We start from the raw sequence: 19,650 nt of genomic DNA on the forward strand, positions 1-19,650 counted from the left end.
AGGAACGGAACGTTTAATTTAAACTGTGTTCCTATGGGAAAACGGGTTTCGCTTTACGACGCTTCGCTATCCGACGCCATTTTGAGTAACGCATTGCGTCGGATAACCGAGGACCGCCTGTACAGGGCTTTTCAATTGGTCCTCATAAAGGCCCAGATGAGCGAACACTTAGGAGTAGAAAGGTCACGAGCTTATTGCAATATAGTTTTAGATACATTAAAAGACTTGAAAATTCTTATTTCAACATTTTGACAGGCTTTCTAACGCCTGTAACACATTTACATTGCTGTAACGTAGAAGTGTGAAAAGCTGAACTGAGATGCCTAGCCAACTGATATGAAATTGGCAGGGACAAGAGAGTCCAAGGACCACATCAAGGCCTTCCTTTTGTGGGCTGCCAATTGAAGAGCACTGCTCTAGGTGGTAAATAAGTAGGTCTCTAAATGATCTAAAGCAGAAGTTCCTTTAAAAGACAAAACATGAATTTGTAGCCCCTGTAGTCCTTCCTGCACATTGCGCTGAACAATCACATGGCTGCGACATCACTGATCTGAGTGAAAGTGGAGTCTCTCCTTCCATTCCTCGCTTGGTCAGATAGCGTTCAGTGCTCCACAGAAGCGCAGAACACGTTCTCCCGTAAGTAACCGGCAAAAAGCTCATGATGTAGCTACGAAGTCATGGAGCCCCTAGAGTGCCAGCGCTTGACGTGGTAGGTATGTCATAGGGATAAAGTTGCAGTCCAATAAACAGTAAGGATGAGATAGCTGGGGAATTATGGGAGAGGAAATATTAAGCATCAAATCTTTGCGCTAATCCTTAAAACTAAATTTGAATTTGTCAGTAGATTTGGGGACTTTAGGGAAAAACATTTCTTGGTGCACTTGTAACTTGGGAGGTTCTGGCAGGACTCGCTGCAGTTCCTTCCCCTCATACAGAGGTAACAGGAAGGGTTCACAGTTTCAGTGCTAGGACCTGCATTTTTGGTTTACCTTGACGTTCGTATGCAGGCTTTCGACGCTTTGGCCAAAGGGTTTAACTAAAAAAACAAGTAATTACTATTATTATTCAAGTATTTAAACTTTATACTCATTACCATATATGTTTTGTCAATTTGATGTTGCATTGGGCAGCCCTGTCTTCAGTTGTATGCACTTGTAATTAGCAACTCGCATATGCTGTGTTTAGCTCCAAATATATTTTGGTGGGATTGCTTTAAATTCACCCTTGTTTAGTTTTTACAGGTTTTTTATTTCTTAAGTATTTCAAATGTACAGTATATCCCTCAAGCCACTTCTTCTGTCACCATGGTGACATCATAAAAAGGTCACAATCCAGGGGAGGGGCAAAGCAGCGCAACAGATTTTTTTAAACTCCCTTTCATTTCAGATTACAGTAATGTGTATGCATACAATCGACAGAAAACAAATAGAATGTAATACATGCTGTGTTACATACATTTGTATTATTTTCTCTTAAACATAACATGAGGAAGTGGTACGTGCCAAAACATTAACCAAGGCCTGGCACTCCAGGGGCCCCATGACACAGCCACTATGTCATAACGTGCGTTTATGTAGTGGACATCACGCTCGAACAGGAACAGGACAACTGTACTTCAGTTCTGTTATCAGTGACAGATTAATCACATGAGGGTTCAACAGGGTTAGACCAGGTCTGACACTCCTTTCCACATTTTCTCTATACACCTCAAATTTTCAGCAGATGTTTAAACTAAAGAAAATTCATGTTTTAACCAGTTAGTGACGTATTTTTTAATTTCTGCACTAAATACAACAAAATAATTATGAGTAAAACACTATGGAATAATGGCGTTTCTGAAATAGACTTTAGTGATCAATGTGTAATCATAAACATGGACTCGTCCGTAGTCAAGACCTGGTAACACAACACTTTCAGGAACTTTTATTTGAGCTTGTACCTTCTGTTTGGATTCCATTTTCTGTAAACGTCGGTGGAAAAAGAGACGGCACACAAACGGTTTAGCTGGAATTTTGGGTTCTTGTGAGTGATTTAAATGTGATTTGGTTAGAGATTTAGATAAGACGTTGCAATTCCCAACCAAAGTACCTGCCTGTGGAAGTGAACTCATTTGAAATGTGACTGAAGTCTTTAAACACCAAGGTTATTAAATTAATGGATTTCAACCCAAGGCTTTTAACATACGATAAAGGAAAACCATTATTACCACCATTATACAGTACGTTACAATTGAAAGAACGGGTAGGAATACCAGTTTTCAAAACAGACCAGATATGATCATATTATATATAACGTATTGGTCAAATATAAGAAAGCAGTGTTATGGTTTCTAAATAGGCAGTAATGGAGTCGCATTAAATTCTTATTAGTTTGTCTCTTAATCTTTCCTTTACTGTTATCACATTTTCCGGATATTAAATTGTATTCCTCAACTCTCGCCTTTCACTGCCAGTTTTGTTATAATTTCAATCTTCTATCTTTAAAACTTAACTGATCCCTGTTCTCTAATACAAACGAGATAATTGTCTGTATTTTGTTAATGTGGTAGTATTTCTTTAATTTCTAAAACCTTAAGGACTCCTAAATAGTGCCCAAAGTCATGCAGTAGCTGCAGAGGCAAACAAGATCTTATCTTGCATTTAACGGACAAAGGATGGAAGGGAAGTAAACATAATTATGCCGCTTTATAAAGCATTAGTAAGACCACAGCTTGAATATGGAGTACAGTTTTGGGCACTCCTTGGAAAAGACATTTTGTAACTAGAGAGAATGCAGAGTAGAGCCACCAAATTAATAAAGAGGACAATCTAACTTATGAGGAGAGGCTAGCTAAATTAGATTTATTTACATTAGAAAAGAGGCGTCTAAAGCTGAGTCCATAGAGAATTCAGCCGTGCGGAGGCTGAGGGAAAGCGGTTGCTTTCCGGGGGCGTGTCGGGGGGGGGGGGGCGGGCCAGTGACATCACGGAGCTGGTTCGCCCTCATTGGGTGAACCGCTCACGTGAACGGCCCTGCGCTCCCGTGAGCGCTTAAACGAAAAACTTATTGTCGGCTACGCTTCAGCACGCCTGCGGAAGCGTGTGCGAGCCCCTGCTAAAGCCGCTCTCATTGTGGCAGCAGGGGCTCACTGACCAGCGTCAGCGCGGGTCAGCAGATAAGCGCTGACCATGGACTCGGCCAAAGAGGGGATATGATAACTATATACAAATATACTCGGGGGTAGTACAAGGAGCTTTCAAAAGAACTATTCATCCCAAGGGCAGTACAAAGGACTCGGGGCCATCCCTTAAGGTTGGAGGAAAGGAGATTTCACCAGCAAGAAAGGAAAGGGTTCTTTACATTAAGGGCAGTTAACATGTGGAAATCATTACCCATGGAGACTGTGATGGCAGATACAATAGATTTGTTCAAAAAAGTTTGGACATCTTTTTAGAAAGGAAAGGTATACAGGGATATATACCAAATAAGTAAACATGGGAAGGATGTCGATCCAGGGATTAATCCGATTGCCAATTCTTGGAGTCAGGAAGGAATTTATTTTCCCCTTATGAGATATCATTAGATGATATGTCACTGGGGTTTTTTGTTTGCCTTCCTCTGGATCAATATACTACAGGTACGTACATAGGATAAAGAATCCGTCTAAATTTGGCATAGGTTGAACTTGATGGACGCATGGCTTTTTTCAACCTCATCTACTATGCAACTATGTAATTCTGATTATCTCTGTTCATTTGTATTATTATTTTTATTTAATTTTAAATAAAAATAAACCTGGGCTGATAAAATCTGAAGTTTGAAAATAAATGTTAAGCGAGTACAGTATTTGTACAATAATTGGAGCTGTACAGTTTACCATATACTGTATGTAATCTCCAGCGGTTATATCTACAAGTACGTTTTCAATCCTCATTGATTTCTTTTTGTTCTGTGTAAAATTAATGATCAGACCATCTTTAGTTAACAGATAGAAGTGTAACACAATTAATAGCAGATAAGAATGAATATAGTTATATAAAATCCAAAAGAAAAACATCCACTTTTCACAGGAAACTATGGATACGTTTCAATTTAAAGATGGTTGCATCTTTCTAAGGAAGCTGTATGCATTGTTAAGTTGTTAAAAATAGCAGTATTTTTAAGTGGGAATGTAAGTTTTAAATAGATTGGTTTATCTTGGTTTTGCATATTGCTCATGATATATCTGCTAAGGCAGCCAGTTCATATTGTGCTTTCATTGAAGTAGATCAATTGAAGCCTTTTAATTAGTTTGGTATACATTGTGTTTTGGGATATCTTCGTAACACCAAGAAACAGATTGACAGATCAATCAAGGTACCAATAAAACAATGCTCTGTAAAAGCATCTGAATCTCAACACTGCATTACATATGCACTTACCGTACCAACATGCATTACAGTTTCAGTACAAGAAAAACCGCTCCGTTGTAAAAATGTTTACCTACGGTACCATATGACTGATTTTAATCCAATAGTGCTGCTATGTAGCATTGTGGATAATTCAATTTGCTGGTGGGGCTTTTCAAAGCTCATCAAATAGACTAAATGTTATCACCCAACCCCGGCAATAAACTGAATGGCCCTCGTTTTTCCCGGGTGACTTTCTCTGAATCGCTACAAGCATAGTACTGTGTGTGTATATCTTGCCCAGTTTTAGAATTGAACAAAACGTTGAACTCGTACGACATGTTTTTTGGCCTCATCTTTTCTAATAAGTTACAATGGTAATACCTTCATTATACTGCATAATTATCAAAGGCCAGAGACCCGACTAAATGAGATCTCACAGTTCTGTGTCCTTTACTATGATACCATAAAGTATAGTAATTATATTCCCTGTATATAGCACCAACCTATTGCAGAGCAGTGCAATGGGGTTGCAAAGACCATAACAATAAAACGATAATGTTAACACACAAGCCCTGCAAGCTCAGAACTTCATCCCACCACACCATATATATTCTGCCAAAAGGAGTGCTACTGTGTTTGAGCACCATAGCAGTTTGGATTGGACTGTCAGTCACAATATGAGCTAAGGAAAAGTCCTTTTCAAATGTTAAGAACACATAATGTCCGAAATGCCTTCAATAGATCATATCTCCAGTTCAATAATGATAATATTACTATGTCTGGGAGGATTAAACGCCTAGTGGTACCCACCACAACGTGTGGCGCAATATATAATAAAATAAACTCCCTTTAGCATGTATATAGGAGAAAGTATATATCGGGGTGGGGGGTGAAAGTATATGCTGGGTTTGTGACCTAATGTATACAGTACAGCAAAAGACAAAAAGTGTTGGTGCTATATCCAATATGACAAATTATATAGTTAAATAATTATCTGTCTTCCCATGAATAACATTCATTTAGTCAAATTCTTTGGCCAAAGTATTTTTAAGCCTGTAACCTCGCCATGTTACTGCACCGACACACTTTATTCGAGCAAATACCCAGTATGTACCTGGCAGATACCTGGAATGCGCCGCTCCTCACCTCTGACAAGCCCCGTTGCGTTTGCCTTCCCAGCCTGGGTTCATGCCTGGCTGACGGGCGGCTGATCTGTTAAATGATAATGATTAGGATTTAATAGGCTGCAATGCTTCGCGTGTCTACCAGATGGCATAAATTCATGAATTGTAATGCAGTATATATATATATATATATACTGTGCAGTATTGCAGCCAGCGGGAATAAAATGCTTCAATCCCTGCCTGGAAAATAACCCAATGCACTCGGGCAGAAAACAGTCACAAACCTCAATACACCCGGGTATACCCGAATTCGTGGGACTAGCCGAGCTCGAATAAAGTGTGTCGCCAGTGTATGCCCTTTTTATCCATCCTAACACTATTTGCAAACATTCTCTTTACCTCTCTGATGGAGGAAGAAGTCTTAGTAGACTGGTCATTTACAGGTGCATCGCAAGACCTGCTATTTAAGTGATCTGGGCGAGCTTAAAATCAGACAATATGAACTTCTTTTTACCAGCCTCAGTATGTCTCAAACTCTATTCATATATCTCCATCTCTCCTTTCTTCACCACTTCTCAGTTCACATGAACTCCTTTCTTACCTGCGTCCTCTGACACCACACAGCTATATCCCCTGCACTAAAAAACACCCCTACAAATCCTCCTCACTCATCCTCTTTCTATCCATGCTTCTCCTCCTTGCTTCTGGGGATATCTCTCCCAATCCTGGTCCCTGTCTTATTTCAACTTGCTCTCGTCCTCGCCTCCCACATGCAACTTCAACTCCTTCTGGTGTCAACCCCTCCAACCTCATACCCATCCCCTGCCACCCTCCCTCCTCTCTCCCTTTCTCCTGTGCCCTTTGGAACGCACGCTCTCTTTCTAACAAGTTCCTCTCTGTACATGACTTCTTTCTCTCTCACTCCCTGCTTCTCTTTGCTATAACTGAGACCTGGCTCACTCAGTCTGACTCTGCTCTGGAAGCTGCCCTCTCCTATGGTGGCCTTTCCTTCTCCCACACTCCGCGCCCTGATGGCAGGGGTGGAGGCGTGGTGCTCCTGCTCTCCTCTGTCTGCCGTTACCGAACCCTTCCTATTCCCCCCTCTCTTGCTTTTCCCTCCTTTGAGGCTCACACTGTCCAGATCTTCTCTCCTCTCCCTGTTCATGTGGCGGTCATCTATCGCCCACCTACCTCTACTCATCCCCCTTCTGCCTTTCTCTCTCACTTTGAATCCTGGCTCTCTTTCTTTCTCTCCTCAGACTCCCCTGTTCTTCTCCTTGGGGACTTCAATTGCCACATTGATGACCCCTCTCTCTCTTGGGCTTCCCGCTTTCTTTCTCTTACCTCTTCTTTTGGCCTTCAACAGTGAACTGCAGCCAGCACCCACAAGGATGGCCACTACTTAGACCTGGTTTTCACTAAAAACTTCTCTCTCTCTGATTTCTCCATTTCCCCTTTTCCTCTCTCTGACCATCATCTCATCTCATTCTCTCTATCTCGCTTCTCCCCTTCTCCACCTCCATCTACCCCCCGGTTCTGCAGAAACCTGCGCTCTATTCACTTACCTGACTTTGAGTCCACTTTACACTCCTCCCTCTCCTCTCTCAGCTCTGCTACAGACCCTGACAACCTGGTCAGAAAGTACAACTCTGTCTTGTCCTCGTCTCTTGATCTACATGCCCCGCTTTCTCTCTGCCGCCCTCGCCCTTCTAACCCTAGACCCTGGCTAAATTCCCACACGCGCATGCTGCGTTCCTCTGAACGCCTCTGGAGGAAGTCTCACACTCTCGCAGACTTCCTTCACTACAAATTTATGCTATCCTGTTTCAACTCTGCCCTCTCGCAAGCTAAACAAGCCTACTTTTCTGCACTAATCAACATGCACAAGTCTAACCCACGCCGACTGTTCTCTGTCATTGATACTCTACTCAAACCACCCTCAGCTGCCTCTCCTTCCTCCATCTCCGCTCAGGACTTTGCTGACTATTTTAAGGAAAAGGTGGAATCCATACGGCAGAACATCCCCTCTGTTTCTTCCCCCTATCCTACACCTCTTCCTAACTCTCCTTCTGCCTTCCTTGAGTCTTTTTCCACTGTCTCAGAGGAGGATGTGTCGCTGTTGATCTCCTCTTCTCCCTCTACCACTTGCCCTCTTGACCCCATTCCCTCCCATCTCCTAAAACCTCTAGCTCCTACTATAATCCCTACGCTTACACACATTTTTAACTCCTCCCTCTGCTCTGGAACCTTTCCATCCTCCTTCAAACATGCAACAGTCATACCATTACTCAAAAACAGCAAGCTTGACCCTACCTGTCTTTCTAACTATCGACCTGTCTCCCTCCTGCCTTTTGCCTCTAAACTACTTGAACGTCTTGTATTCTCTCGCTTGCTCCATTTTCTCAACACCTATTCTCTCCTAGACCCTCTACAATCTGGCTTCCGCACTGCTCACTCCACCGAAACAGCCCTCACTAAAATAACTGACGACCTCCATGCTGCCAAAGACAGAGGTCATTACACTCTGCTCATATTACTCGACCTCTCTGCAGCATTTGACACAGTGGACCACCCTCTTCTCCTCCACTTTCTCCATACTCTTGGTATTCGGAACAGAGCTCTATCCTGGATCTCATCCTACCTCTCCCATCGTACTTTTAGTGTCTCTTCTGCTAACACCTCCTCCTCCTCTATTGATCTCTCTGTGGGGGTACCCCAGGGCTCTGTCCTGGGACCTCTTCTCTTTTCTCTGTACACACTCTCTCTAGGTGACCTAATAACATCTTTTGGGTTTAATTATCACCTCTATGCCGACGACACACAAATATACTTTTCAACACCTGACCTTACACCTGCTGTACAAACCAAAGTTTCTGAATGTCTCTCTGCTATATCATCCTGGATGGCCCTCCGACGCCTTAAACTCAACATGGCTAAAACAGAGCTCCTCATACTTCCTCCCAAACCTGGCCCTACTACCTCCTTCCACATTACTGTTGGAACTACAATCATTCACCCAGTAGCCCAAGCACGCTGCCTAGGGGTCACACTCGACTCCTCTCTCACATTCGCCCCTCACATTCAAAACATTTCTAAAACTTGTCGCCTTTTCCTCCGCATTATAACTAAGATACGCCCTTTCCTCTGTTGTTCGACTTCTAAAACTCTGACTCAGGCCCTCATTCTCTCCCGTCTTGATTACTGTAACCTCCTGCTGTCCGGCCTTCCTGCCTCTCACCTGTCTCCCCTACAATCTATCCTAAATGCTGCTGCCAGAATCACTCTACTCTTTCCTAGATCTGTCTCAGCATCTCCCCTCATGAAATCCCTCTCCTGGCTTCCGATCAAATCCCGCATCTCACACTCCATTCTTCTCCTCACTTTTAAAGCTTTACATTCTTCTGCCCCTCCTTACATCTCATCCCTAATTTCTCGGTATGCACCATCCAGACTCTTGCGTTCTTCTCAAGGATGTCTTCTTTCTACCCCCTTTGTATCTAAAGCCCTCTCCCGCCTTAAACCTTTTTCACCGACTGCCCCACACCTCTGGAATGCCCTTCCCCTCAGTACCCGACTAGCACCCTCTCTATCCACCTTTAAGACCCACCTTAAGACACACTTGCTTAAAGAAGCATATGAATAGCACTGTGGATATTCTAAACACGATACATAATGCTTGGCCCCCTGCAGACGCACTTACCAGAACTCCCTCCTACTGTCTCTGTACGTTCTCCCTACCTACCAATTAGACTGTAAGCTCCTCGGGGCAGGGACTCCTCTTCCGAAATGTTACTTTTATGTCTAAAGCACTTATTCCCATGATCTGTTATTTATATTATCTGTTATTTATTTGATTACCACATGTATTACTACTGTGAAGCGCTATGTACACTAATGGCGCTATATAAATAAAGACATACAATACAATACAATACATATTTTATGGAAGGCTGGGGCCATAGAGGGGTGAGAAGTTCCGAGCCGTGCTGAGGCTCGCCTGCTGAAATCTGCACGATTCCACGGACTTGCAGGCGAGCCAGCGTGCGCGAAGGGAGCCGGGGGGGGGGGGGAGGTGGTTGGAGGCGGGGCAGTGACGTCGCTGGGCCAATCGCTCGCGACGCACTGACGTCAACGTCACGGTGACGTTGACGCTGCTTCAGGCTGATTGGATGTTTTCAGCCGACAGCGCGCTGAAAAACAGCTTGGCTGTCAGCTGATAATTCCAAAGCCTCAGCACGCCTGCGGACGCTCGCGTGAGCCCCCTCTCAAGGCATCCTCATTGAGGATGCAGGGGCTCAGCGCTGAGTGTCCGCACGCCTCAGCGCGGCCTGTCCTTCTATGGACTCGGCCTAAGGAGGGGCCAGCTCCAAGGAGCTTCAAATTGAACATCTTATACAGTCTGAGAAATGACAGCGAACTGCTTTCAGTACCCTTATTTTGTGTCTTTCCATGTCCAAGGATTTAGTGTAATACAAGTCTATTTAAATTCTCAATAAGGTTGTATTATATACTTTGCAGTAATTCAGTGCAATTATTGTAATGTATTATAATCATGTTCGTCCATTAAAGGTGCAGTGTCATAGGCAATAATATGTTTAAATGGTTAATCTTGGTAACGGAGGCCTTTATTAGAATGGATGCCTGTTTTACAATCATTTTTTAAAAGTTGTCTTAAGTTAAAACTTGAGACCTACTTTGTTTCTTTTGTTTCTTACTGCATGTTAAGTACTACTCCTACCCCAGCCCCTTCTCGTTCCCTATCATAGGTAATGGGCTTTCTTAATTGTCAATTACATTATCATAATTAAACAAGAGGGATGGTTACCGTCCTCCTCCAGAGTCTTTGCTATTAAAAATTATTTTAAATATGTCTAATGTTTTAAGATATTACAATACTCCTAGTGCCAAAGTTATATAAATGTTAGTCGGTGTCTAAGAAAACAATAAACAAAGATGGGCAAAAGGTTAAAAGAAATAAGGTTGAATTGCCTTTATGTATCGCTCTTATATAAAATCTTTATCATTTTTGTTCTTACATACTGAGATTTTAACCACAAAAGAGCCTTTTGTGAGGGGCAGCATTTGGCATAACTGCTTGATGCGCCATACGTTTGATTGTCACATAAATTGCATGCTGGCTTTTTTTCTCCACGGCTCCTTTTGCCATAATTACTTTTTAAACATGTCCATGAGTTTGCCATACTTACCGGTTTATTTCCCTTCTAACCTTGATTTGTAGTTCTTTGCATTTCTTAGCGGTGGTTGCTTGTGGCAAAGGGTATCTCGGCTACTAAGCGCTCTGGTTCAGGAGATCAGGACCTGATGATGTCCCAGGACTTTTTAGAAACAAAATTTGGTGCTAGGTATAATGGCCATTAAATAAGTTGAATAATGTGTGTGCCAGACATTAAATCTTGGTAAACGAGAGGTAACTCTCAATGTATTACTTCCTGGTAAAATATTTTATAAATAAATATCTGTGTTTCCTGAACAAGGGGGTCGCAATTGGTAAGACTGGAGTGGGTTTTTGCTCTGACAGAGCCCTTTATTGCAATAAGAAATAAAAATATATAATCGAGGTTATTGCTGCTTTCAATATTTAACCCTTATTTCATATTTTGACACTTTTAAAATGCTTGCCAAATAGCTTGATCTAAAAGAACAGTCAGAAATTAGAGATTGTTGTAATTCATTACATAATGTTCAGTTTGTTCCATAAACTCTCAATCAAATTCATTTAAAATTGACATCGGCTCCCTCTCTCTACTTTTAACAGATTTTCCAATTAAAAAGTTTTTGACTGATTTACCTATTGATTTGTACCACCTTTAATATATCCAAGATTGCCCTTAAAGCAGCAGCCTTGGCTACACATACTTTATATTGTATATATAGTTTGTATATATATTTTTTTTTACTATATGCAGCATGCGAGTAGATTACTTGCAGGCATATCTCTTAAATCGGACACAAGTTTGTTCCCCAAGCAGAGGTACCACACATGCCATTACTAGTTCTATTAATTGTCTCAGCACCTATGTTGTGTACCTAATACAGTGTGGATGCGGCCAAAAATATGTTGGACGCACCACCAGGACTCTTGGCACTCGTTTCCTGGAGCACAGGAGAAATGTGATCAAAGGTCTCAATTCCCATAGTGTTTCTCGACACTTCAAATTATTCCATCAGCAGGATCCTAAGACTATGAAAGTAATGGGAATTGAGACCATTTCACCGTGTGCTCTAGGAGGCGACCGGTTCAAGACTCTCTGCAGGCGGGAAACTTTTTGGATCCACCAGTTGGGCACTTTAAGCCCGGGTGGACTCAATGAATGCCTAGATGTCAGTACATTTGTATAATTGGTCCTTGGACGTCTCTTCCTGTGAGAATTCCTCTGCTGTTCTTCGTCATCCATTGTCTGGGTCTCTCTGTCCTCTCCCCTTTTGTCAGGAACTTTAGTTATAGTAATAGTTCATATATGGTTTTTTGGTCATAACATCGCACACGTTATTCAGCACACCAATGAATCACTCACTTATATATCACTTTTTTATTTATATTGTTTTACACATTTATATAATGTTTATAGACTATAAAATAATATTATAGTTAGTAATAAAAGTATTTGTAAGTTGAGATATTGTTGTTATTTTTACACCAATCTTATGTACACCCAATATATTGATATTTATTCATTTATAAATTATCACAGAATACAATACACTAATTATATTTTATATATATTTTTAATTTATAAATTATTTATATATCACATTCACAGGTGATATTATCATTATTATTAATGTAGTATTCTTTAACATATCTCCCTCCAGACACCTTGCTTTGTTCGTGGCATAATGATTCCCATTATTATCCCTAATAATCCCTACTTTTACACTTGGGTGTCTATGGACTCATCATGTTCTTTTTCCTTTTTTTGATATCTGCATTAGAAATTTTTTTTAATGGTTTGATTTTTATTATATATAAAGGGAAAATAATTTGTTTTTTGATTATTCATTTCATTTTTTCATTCATTTTTTCATTTTTTCATTTTTCTAGTTCTGATATGTTTGTAACTATTTGTAATGTATTATGTTTATATTTGTACAAGCCTTTTATGGGAATAACATTGCTATACATGTGATGTATTAGGGGTTAATGAATTTACCCATATTGATATATTTTTGTAAATAGATATATATTAACTTATAGTCTATATATGTGTTTATATGTAGAGTTTTCATGTTCATATTCATGATATAGAGTATTTGAATGGATGTGTATATTCCCCTTAGGTATAGCATTTTTAATATCTGTGGTTTATCACTTACACTCAATCTCCTCCAATTCGAATAGGTTTTATCTTAATTAGGCGTATTTTATATGTATTCATTGGTGGTTATACTTGTATTCAGCACGAAGCACTTTCCAGCTGAGTAGGGGCGTTCTAGTGAATTAACATCATTAGAGTATGTATATAAATACCGGACCTTCCCCTTCTCCACACTTCCCTTTGAGAAAGTTACCCGTGAGTGACGAAACGCGTCAGGGAGCGTCATCATGTTGGACGCATTGACATTACGTCATCACAAAGCGCTGGAGTGGACCGATCCACGCGCTGGTGCTACAGAGGCTTGAGAACACGGAGCCACTTTCTTGGACTCTTAAACAGCATCACACATCCACTGGCCCTGGATACCTGCTGGGACGTTGATCCATTCTGCTCTGAGATCGGGATTGCCCCAAGAATATACAGCAGCAACCGGATGGTGGTGATTATTATCACGCAATGCTTATTTTAACTGTACTTTTGTAAGTGCATTTTTACCCCCCCTCTTCCCCTTCCCCTCATTAAATATACGATTTTACGCTATGGGCGTGCGCTCTCTCCTCTTCTTTTCCTATATATATATATATATATATATATATATATATACAGCTAAACCCCGTTATAACGCGCCTCGTTATACCGCGATTCGGTTATAACGCGGTTTTCCCGTGGCTCCCGTTTTAAAAAAAAAAAAAAAAAAAAAAAAATATTTTTTAAAAAAAAAATTTTTACATTTTTTTTTTTGCACACTGCACACACTCACTGCACACACACTGCTCATTGCTCACACTGCCACACTGCACACACACTGCACACTGCACACACACTGCTCATTGCTCACACTGACACACTGCACACACTCACTGCACACACACTGCTCATTGCTCACTGCCACACTGCACACACACTGCACACTGCACACACACTGCTCATTGCTCACACTGACACACTGCACACACACTGACCACACTCACGCACACTCACACACACTTACGCACACTCACGCACACTTACAGACACTCACACACACTCACACACACACACACACACACACACACACACACTTACACACACTTAGACACTCACACACACTCACACACACTTACACACACTTACACACACTTAGACACTCACAGACACTCACACACACTCACACACACTCACACACACTCACACACACTTACACACTCACAGACACTCACACACACTCACACACACTCACACACACTTACACACACACTCAGACACTTACACACACTCACAGACACTTACCCACACTCACACACCCATATACACACACACACTTTCTCTCCCATATATACATACACACACACTCTCTCACTCTACACAGACGGGCCGCGACCAGCACCACCACCCGCTCCCCCCCCTCCTCCCGCGCAGGCAGCGGGAGCACCGGGGACAGCGGTGGGGAGAAGAAACCCCCCGCTACAACCTCCATGCAGGCAGCATGGTTCTGAGGTAAGCGGCGACCTGAGGGACATCCCCACTCCCATCTCCTGCCCCGCGGCCTGTCCCGCGGTGACAGGGTGAAGCGGGGACAGGAGGGACATCCCCGCTCCCATCTCCTGCCCCGCGGCCTGTCCCGAGGTGACAGGGGGAAGCGGGGACAGGAGGGACATCCCCGCTCCCATCTCCTGCCCCGCGGCCTGTCCCGAGGTGACAGGGGGAAGCGGGGACAGGAGAGACATCCCCGCTCCCATCTCCTGCCCCGCGGCCTGTCCCGCGGTGACATGGGGAAGCGGGGAGCGGAGGGACATGCCCGCTCCCATCTCCTGTCCCGCGGGATGAATATGCGTTAAAGCGCGGCGGCCATTTTTTTTTCTCGCGACCCCGTTAGTAACGCGGTGGTCTCGGGGTGGACCCCGAGACCCGCGTTATAACGGGGTTTAGCTGTATATATATATATATATATATATATATATATATATACAGGCGATCCTCGGTTATCCGACGCAATGCGTTACTCAAAATGGCGTCGGATAGCGAAGCGTCGTAAAGCGAAACCCGTTTTCCCATAGGAACACTGTTTAAATTAAACGTTCCGTTCCTGAAGGCATTTTTAATGCTAAAATACACAGAAAATGTTACTCAAGCAATAAGATATGCTGCACACACATAGATTATGATGTAAACATTATATTTATTGATTCCAGAACTGTTAAATAAAACTATAAAATAAAACTATGCTGTATTCTGTACAGAAATGTACATGAGCAAAAAAAAAACACGTCAATTATTGGAGGAAGATGATGGGGGGGGGGAATCTTCAATAGATAACGGACTTTTTGGAGGTGATGTAGGTGCAGTTGAAGGTTTCGGCCTCTTGAAGAACCTCTTCTTTGAAGTCTGGACAGATCCTTTCCTTTTCTGCGTGTAGATCTCTCTATAGCAGCTGATTTGGTTAGACACCCCACGACTGACTGTTGAACTCCGTTCAATGTTAGGGTCATTGTCCTCAAATATGGCCAGTGCGCTATCAATGTGCTTGAATGCCGCAGCCAACATTTTGCTTGACAAAGATTTACGTGGCTGTGGCTGTGCCACATCAGCAGATTGGTGGGCCTCCTCTTCATCAATTCTATTGATCATCTAATTGCATGAGTTCTTCATTGCTCAACTCGTTAGAATGTGAGGCGTGCAACTCCTCAATATCCTCGGTTTCCACCTCCAAGTTGAGATCTCTGGCCATTTGCACAACAGTTTTTGTAACTTCTGCAACAGTCTCTGTAAGGCCTTGGACATCAGGCACAAAATCCGGGCACAAATTACGCCAAACTCCATTTAGATTGGATTGTTTCACCTCATTCCATGCCTCTCCGATGTTTCTCACTGCATGAAGAATGTTGTAACCCTTCCAAAATTCTTTTAAGGTTGGACCACCTTCCACATCGGTTGCTCTGATGGCCTGGGCAAATGTTCGCCTAAGATAGTAGGCCTTGAAGGAAGCGATAACCCCCTGGTCCATCGGCTGTATCAGTGAGGTGGTGTTGGGGGGCATGAACACCACCATGATGTTTGGATGATGGTCATCCAGGTACACGGGATGGCCAGGAGCATTGTCCAGGAGCAGCAATGCTTTGAAATCGAGGTTCTGGTTCATGCAATATAATTGCACAGCCGGAACAAATTGATGTTGGAACCAGTCCTCAAAAAGGCTCCCTGTTACCCATGCCTTACGGTTGGACTTCCAAATCACTGGAAGTGTGCTCTTTGCATAACCCGTGAATGCCCTAGGGTTTTCTGCATGATAAACAAGCAAAGGTTTTAGCTTGAAATCACCTGCAGCATTTGATCCAAGCAGAAGAGTCAGCCTGTCCTTTGCAACTTTAAACCCGGGCATAGATTTTTCCTCTCTTGCAATGTAGCTTCTACTGGGCATTTTCTTCCAGTAGAGCCCAGTCTCATCAACATTGAACACTTGACGTGCGCAATAGCCACCGTCTATAATTTTGGCCAATGTAACAGGGAAGGTTTTAGCTGCCTCCTCATCAGCACTAGCAGCTTCACCGGTCACTTTAATGTTATGCAAGTTTGCCCTCTCTTTAAACCGCATAAACCAGCCCTTACTTGCAGTGAACGTTTCCTCAGTGGCCCCTTCTCCATGCTGTTGCTTAATGTCCTCATACAGACTCAAAGCCTTGGCCTGAATTAAGGCTAAACTAATGGGCACATGACGCTGGGATTGATCTTCCAGCCATATGATGAGGAGTTTTTCCACCTCAGCAATATGACCAGCACGTTGCCTTATTGTCGTACCTTGCATAGGTGCTGAGCCCTTGATCTGTTCCAGGATTCTTGCCTTGTCTTTGATTATAGTCACAATAGTTGTGCGAGGTATATCCAAGGAACGTCCAATTTCTGTGTTCGTCTCTCCTTTCTCAGAGCGCTTTATGATGTTTTGCTTGGTCTCCAAAGTTATAGATTTTCTATTCCTTTTTGGAGTAACAGCACTTTGCTTTTTGCTTTGATCAGCCATGGTTTTGGGCCTAAAATACACCACCAAACCTTCACACAGACTGTTCAGAATGATCTCCCTAGCCTGCAGCCGTCTGGTTGTTCATTTGTAGCAATTTTTTAAAGCGTCGTAAGAGCGTCGGATAAGCCGTTCGGGCGTCGTAAAACGGGCCATAGGGATGCATTGACAAGCGTCGGATAAGCCGTTCGTCGTAAAACGAAGCGTCGTAAAATGAGGACCGCCTGTATATATATATATGTATATATGTATATGTGTATGTGTATGTATATGTATGTATGTGACCGGGTCAATAAACGTCAAAAGCCTTATGCCTGGCAGACTTATGTGTAGTGCAGCAGTGAGGAGGTTAACTTCCAGCTGAGTTGATTAGTCTGATCCCAGCTGCCTCATCAAGGTGTTTTAAAACCCCCAGGCTGTACACACATGCAGGCTGGCTGATCAAGAGATAGGACTGAAACTCTGAAGTAGATTACTGCTATAAGGTCTGTCTTCAAAATGCATGTTTGATGAACTGTCTGGGTTTTTGTATGCTGAAAAGAAGCTTTTGTTTTTATATGCTGAAAAGAAGCTGTTTTGTTTTTGTGTGCTGTATTTTTAAGCTTAATAAGCCTTATCCAGAAACCCCGCGTGTGGTTGCATATACCCTGCAACATATAACTTAAGAGGTTTTTTGTTAGCTTGATATAATGATAATTTTCCTTGTCTGTTGAGCACATGCATTGTAACCATTTTACGTAGTTTAGTTGTAATCTTGATTTAGCAGTCAAAATTGAAAAAAATGCATAGCAATCTGCATGGTCCCATTTTTTAAACTGTATTATCTTATTAACTTGGGGAGTCTATTAGAGGAGGGGCACACTGGTCTATCCTGGAGTGCTTAGGCTCAAAAGCATTACATTAAAAAAAAAACTGCCGTTTTGGGCAGTGAGAATGTTTTTTGACCAGAAACACCTGGAGAGCCAATCGATTAACCATAATCTGTGCTGTTAATTTGTAAGGAACAAGGTTGTGCTGCGTCGTCTGTATTTAATAAATACATTCTTGTAGGTGCAATTTATCTTACCTACTGGGTGTTTTTTTTTAAGAGAGAACGTTCTAATGGAACTTACATTTCTGTAATCCATTCAGTTTTGTCAAAGCGGCTTAAACTTTGTTTCGTACTGGCATTTTAAATGTTTTTGTTTTTTTACGAACATGCTAGATTATTAAACCAAGATGGTTGAACATATGTCAAAACAATAATTTCATTTTTCTGTTTTTAAGACTACAGATCGAGGAATCTTCCAAACCAATGCGACTGTCAAAACAATTAGATAAGGCTGTAACATCGAATTACAAACCTGTGGCTAACCATCGGTACAATGTAAGCATTTTAAACTTTATTCCTATGCCAATGAATATCCAGTCTCTGTTTTACTCTTGTATGCCAGGTGAGAAATGGTGATGATCAGAGTCAATTATCTGATATCAATTGGGTTATATAGAGTGATGCATATTTCTTCTTGATATTGTGATGGCTTAATAAGAACCCGTCATTTTTTTTACCCAAAGGTTGTAAATGATCTGTGATTGGCACCATGGGTTTTTATAGATGCCTCCTATTTTGAAGTAATCATTGAAGAGTTTTATTTACTTGTATGGTACGCTACACCCAATTTCAGTCCATGACAAGGTTGTATTCTTGCTGTGCTCAACCGGTATACCATAAGCCCAATATAGCACTCAAAATAATGCATACAGATCTAATCTTTTCATTTTACTTGAAATTCAATTTTTTTTTTTTAAAGAAATTGTAGGAAGGAATCAGTCGGTGTCTCTGAAAAGCATCTAACGGTACATTTGACAGTGGGCAGGAGGCATAGAGAAATATAGGGTAAAACATATGCCATTTAGGTAATTAATGTATCCTTACAATGAATTCCTGCAGTGATATTATTAGGAGCGTACTGGACTACATATGAATAACTTTCTCAGGGAAGATGTAATAGGGAAATCCAGAACATTTCTTAAACTTCCTTTGACTTGCACTGAGGGATTTTTTTTTACTTCAGGGAGAGTGTAGAACAATTATATAGTTTTTAGTCCATTATGATGGTTGCACTACTAAGTAAGAAGCGCTGCTACTCGGGTTGGGTGATATACCGATATTTAGTAATATCGTGATATCTGCTGGTGTGCCGATATCGGACATTAGCTGTTATCACGATATTACTGGATTCCTGTGGTCAAAGGTGCAACTTTGACACTGCTGCTTTGCTGTTTCGCTCTGCCCCGCTCTCTCCCGGAGTCCCCTCCCTTCCTCCTTCTTATTGCGGACTCAAGGGAGGGGGAGGAGCTTTGGGCAGAATGGGGAGAGGGAGCATGTGAGAGCAGCGGGCTGCAGCAGAGAAAGGTAGGAACTCCTCTCTTCACTTTCCTTTTGTTAAGCCCTCCATACCCCCCACCCTCCTCTTGAGTCACTTATCCGCATCCTTTTTCCCCTGGGACCCTTAAACATGCCTGCACTTCACCATTTCTTCCACTGCTTCCACCACCCCCCCAAGATGCCCCTCATCCCATCACTCTCGTCCTTTATGAAATTGTTAAAAAATGTATTAAAACAGATTTATCGACAAGTTTTAATTGTCAAAAAATCTTCAATATATTTTTCGTATTTTATAAATGAAATGTTTTTAAATGAAGGTAGTATCTCTGGGTGAGAGTAATGGGATGAGGGAGATTTTAGGGTGATTTTGAGCTGTCTAGGTGAGGAAAGGTGATGTGCAGACATGGAAAGGGGTTTGGGAATTGCATTGACGAGTATTGAAAAAGCTTACATAGATATG

At 42.0% G+C, this 19,650-nt stretch overlaps 1 protein-coding gene across 3 annotated transcripts in view; it reads left to right on the forward strand.

Annotated features, from left to right (window-relative positions):
• GTF2F2 (general transcription factor IIF subunit 2) overlaps positions 1 to 19,650 on the forward strand; it is a 196,372-nt gene that overhangs the window by 122,697 nt on the left and 54,025 nt on the right. For all 3 annotated transcript variants that reach the window (XR_012799933.1, XR_012799934.1, XM_075591111.1), the window contains exon 7: positions 18,089 to 18,188. Coding sequence is in view for 1 of the 3 variants with exons in the window: in XM_075591111.1 (XP_075447226.1) it covers positions 18,089 to 18,188 (100 nt within the window). In the remaining 2 variants the exon portion in view is untranslated. The remainder of the gene's footprint in view (positions 1 to 18,088; positions 18,189 to 19,650) is intronic.

Source organism: Ascaphus truei, chromosome 3 (assembly GCF_040206685.1).
Source record: "Ascaphus truei isolate aAscTru1 chromosome 3, aAscTru1.hap1, whole genome shotgun sequence".
NCBI classification, from domain to species: domain Eukaryota; kingdom Metazoa; phylum Chordata; class Amphibia; order Anura; family Ascaphidae; genus Ascaphus; species Ascaphus truei.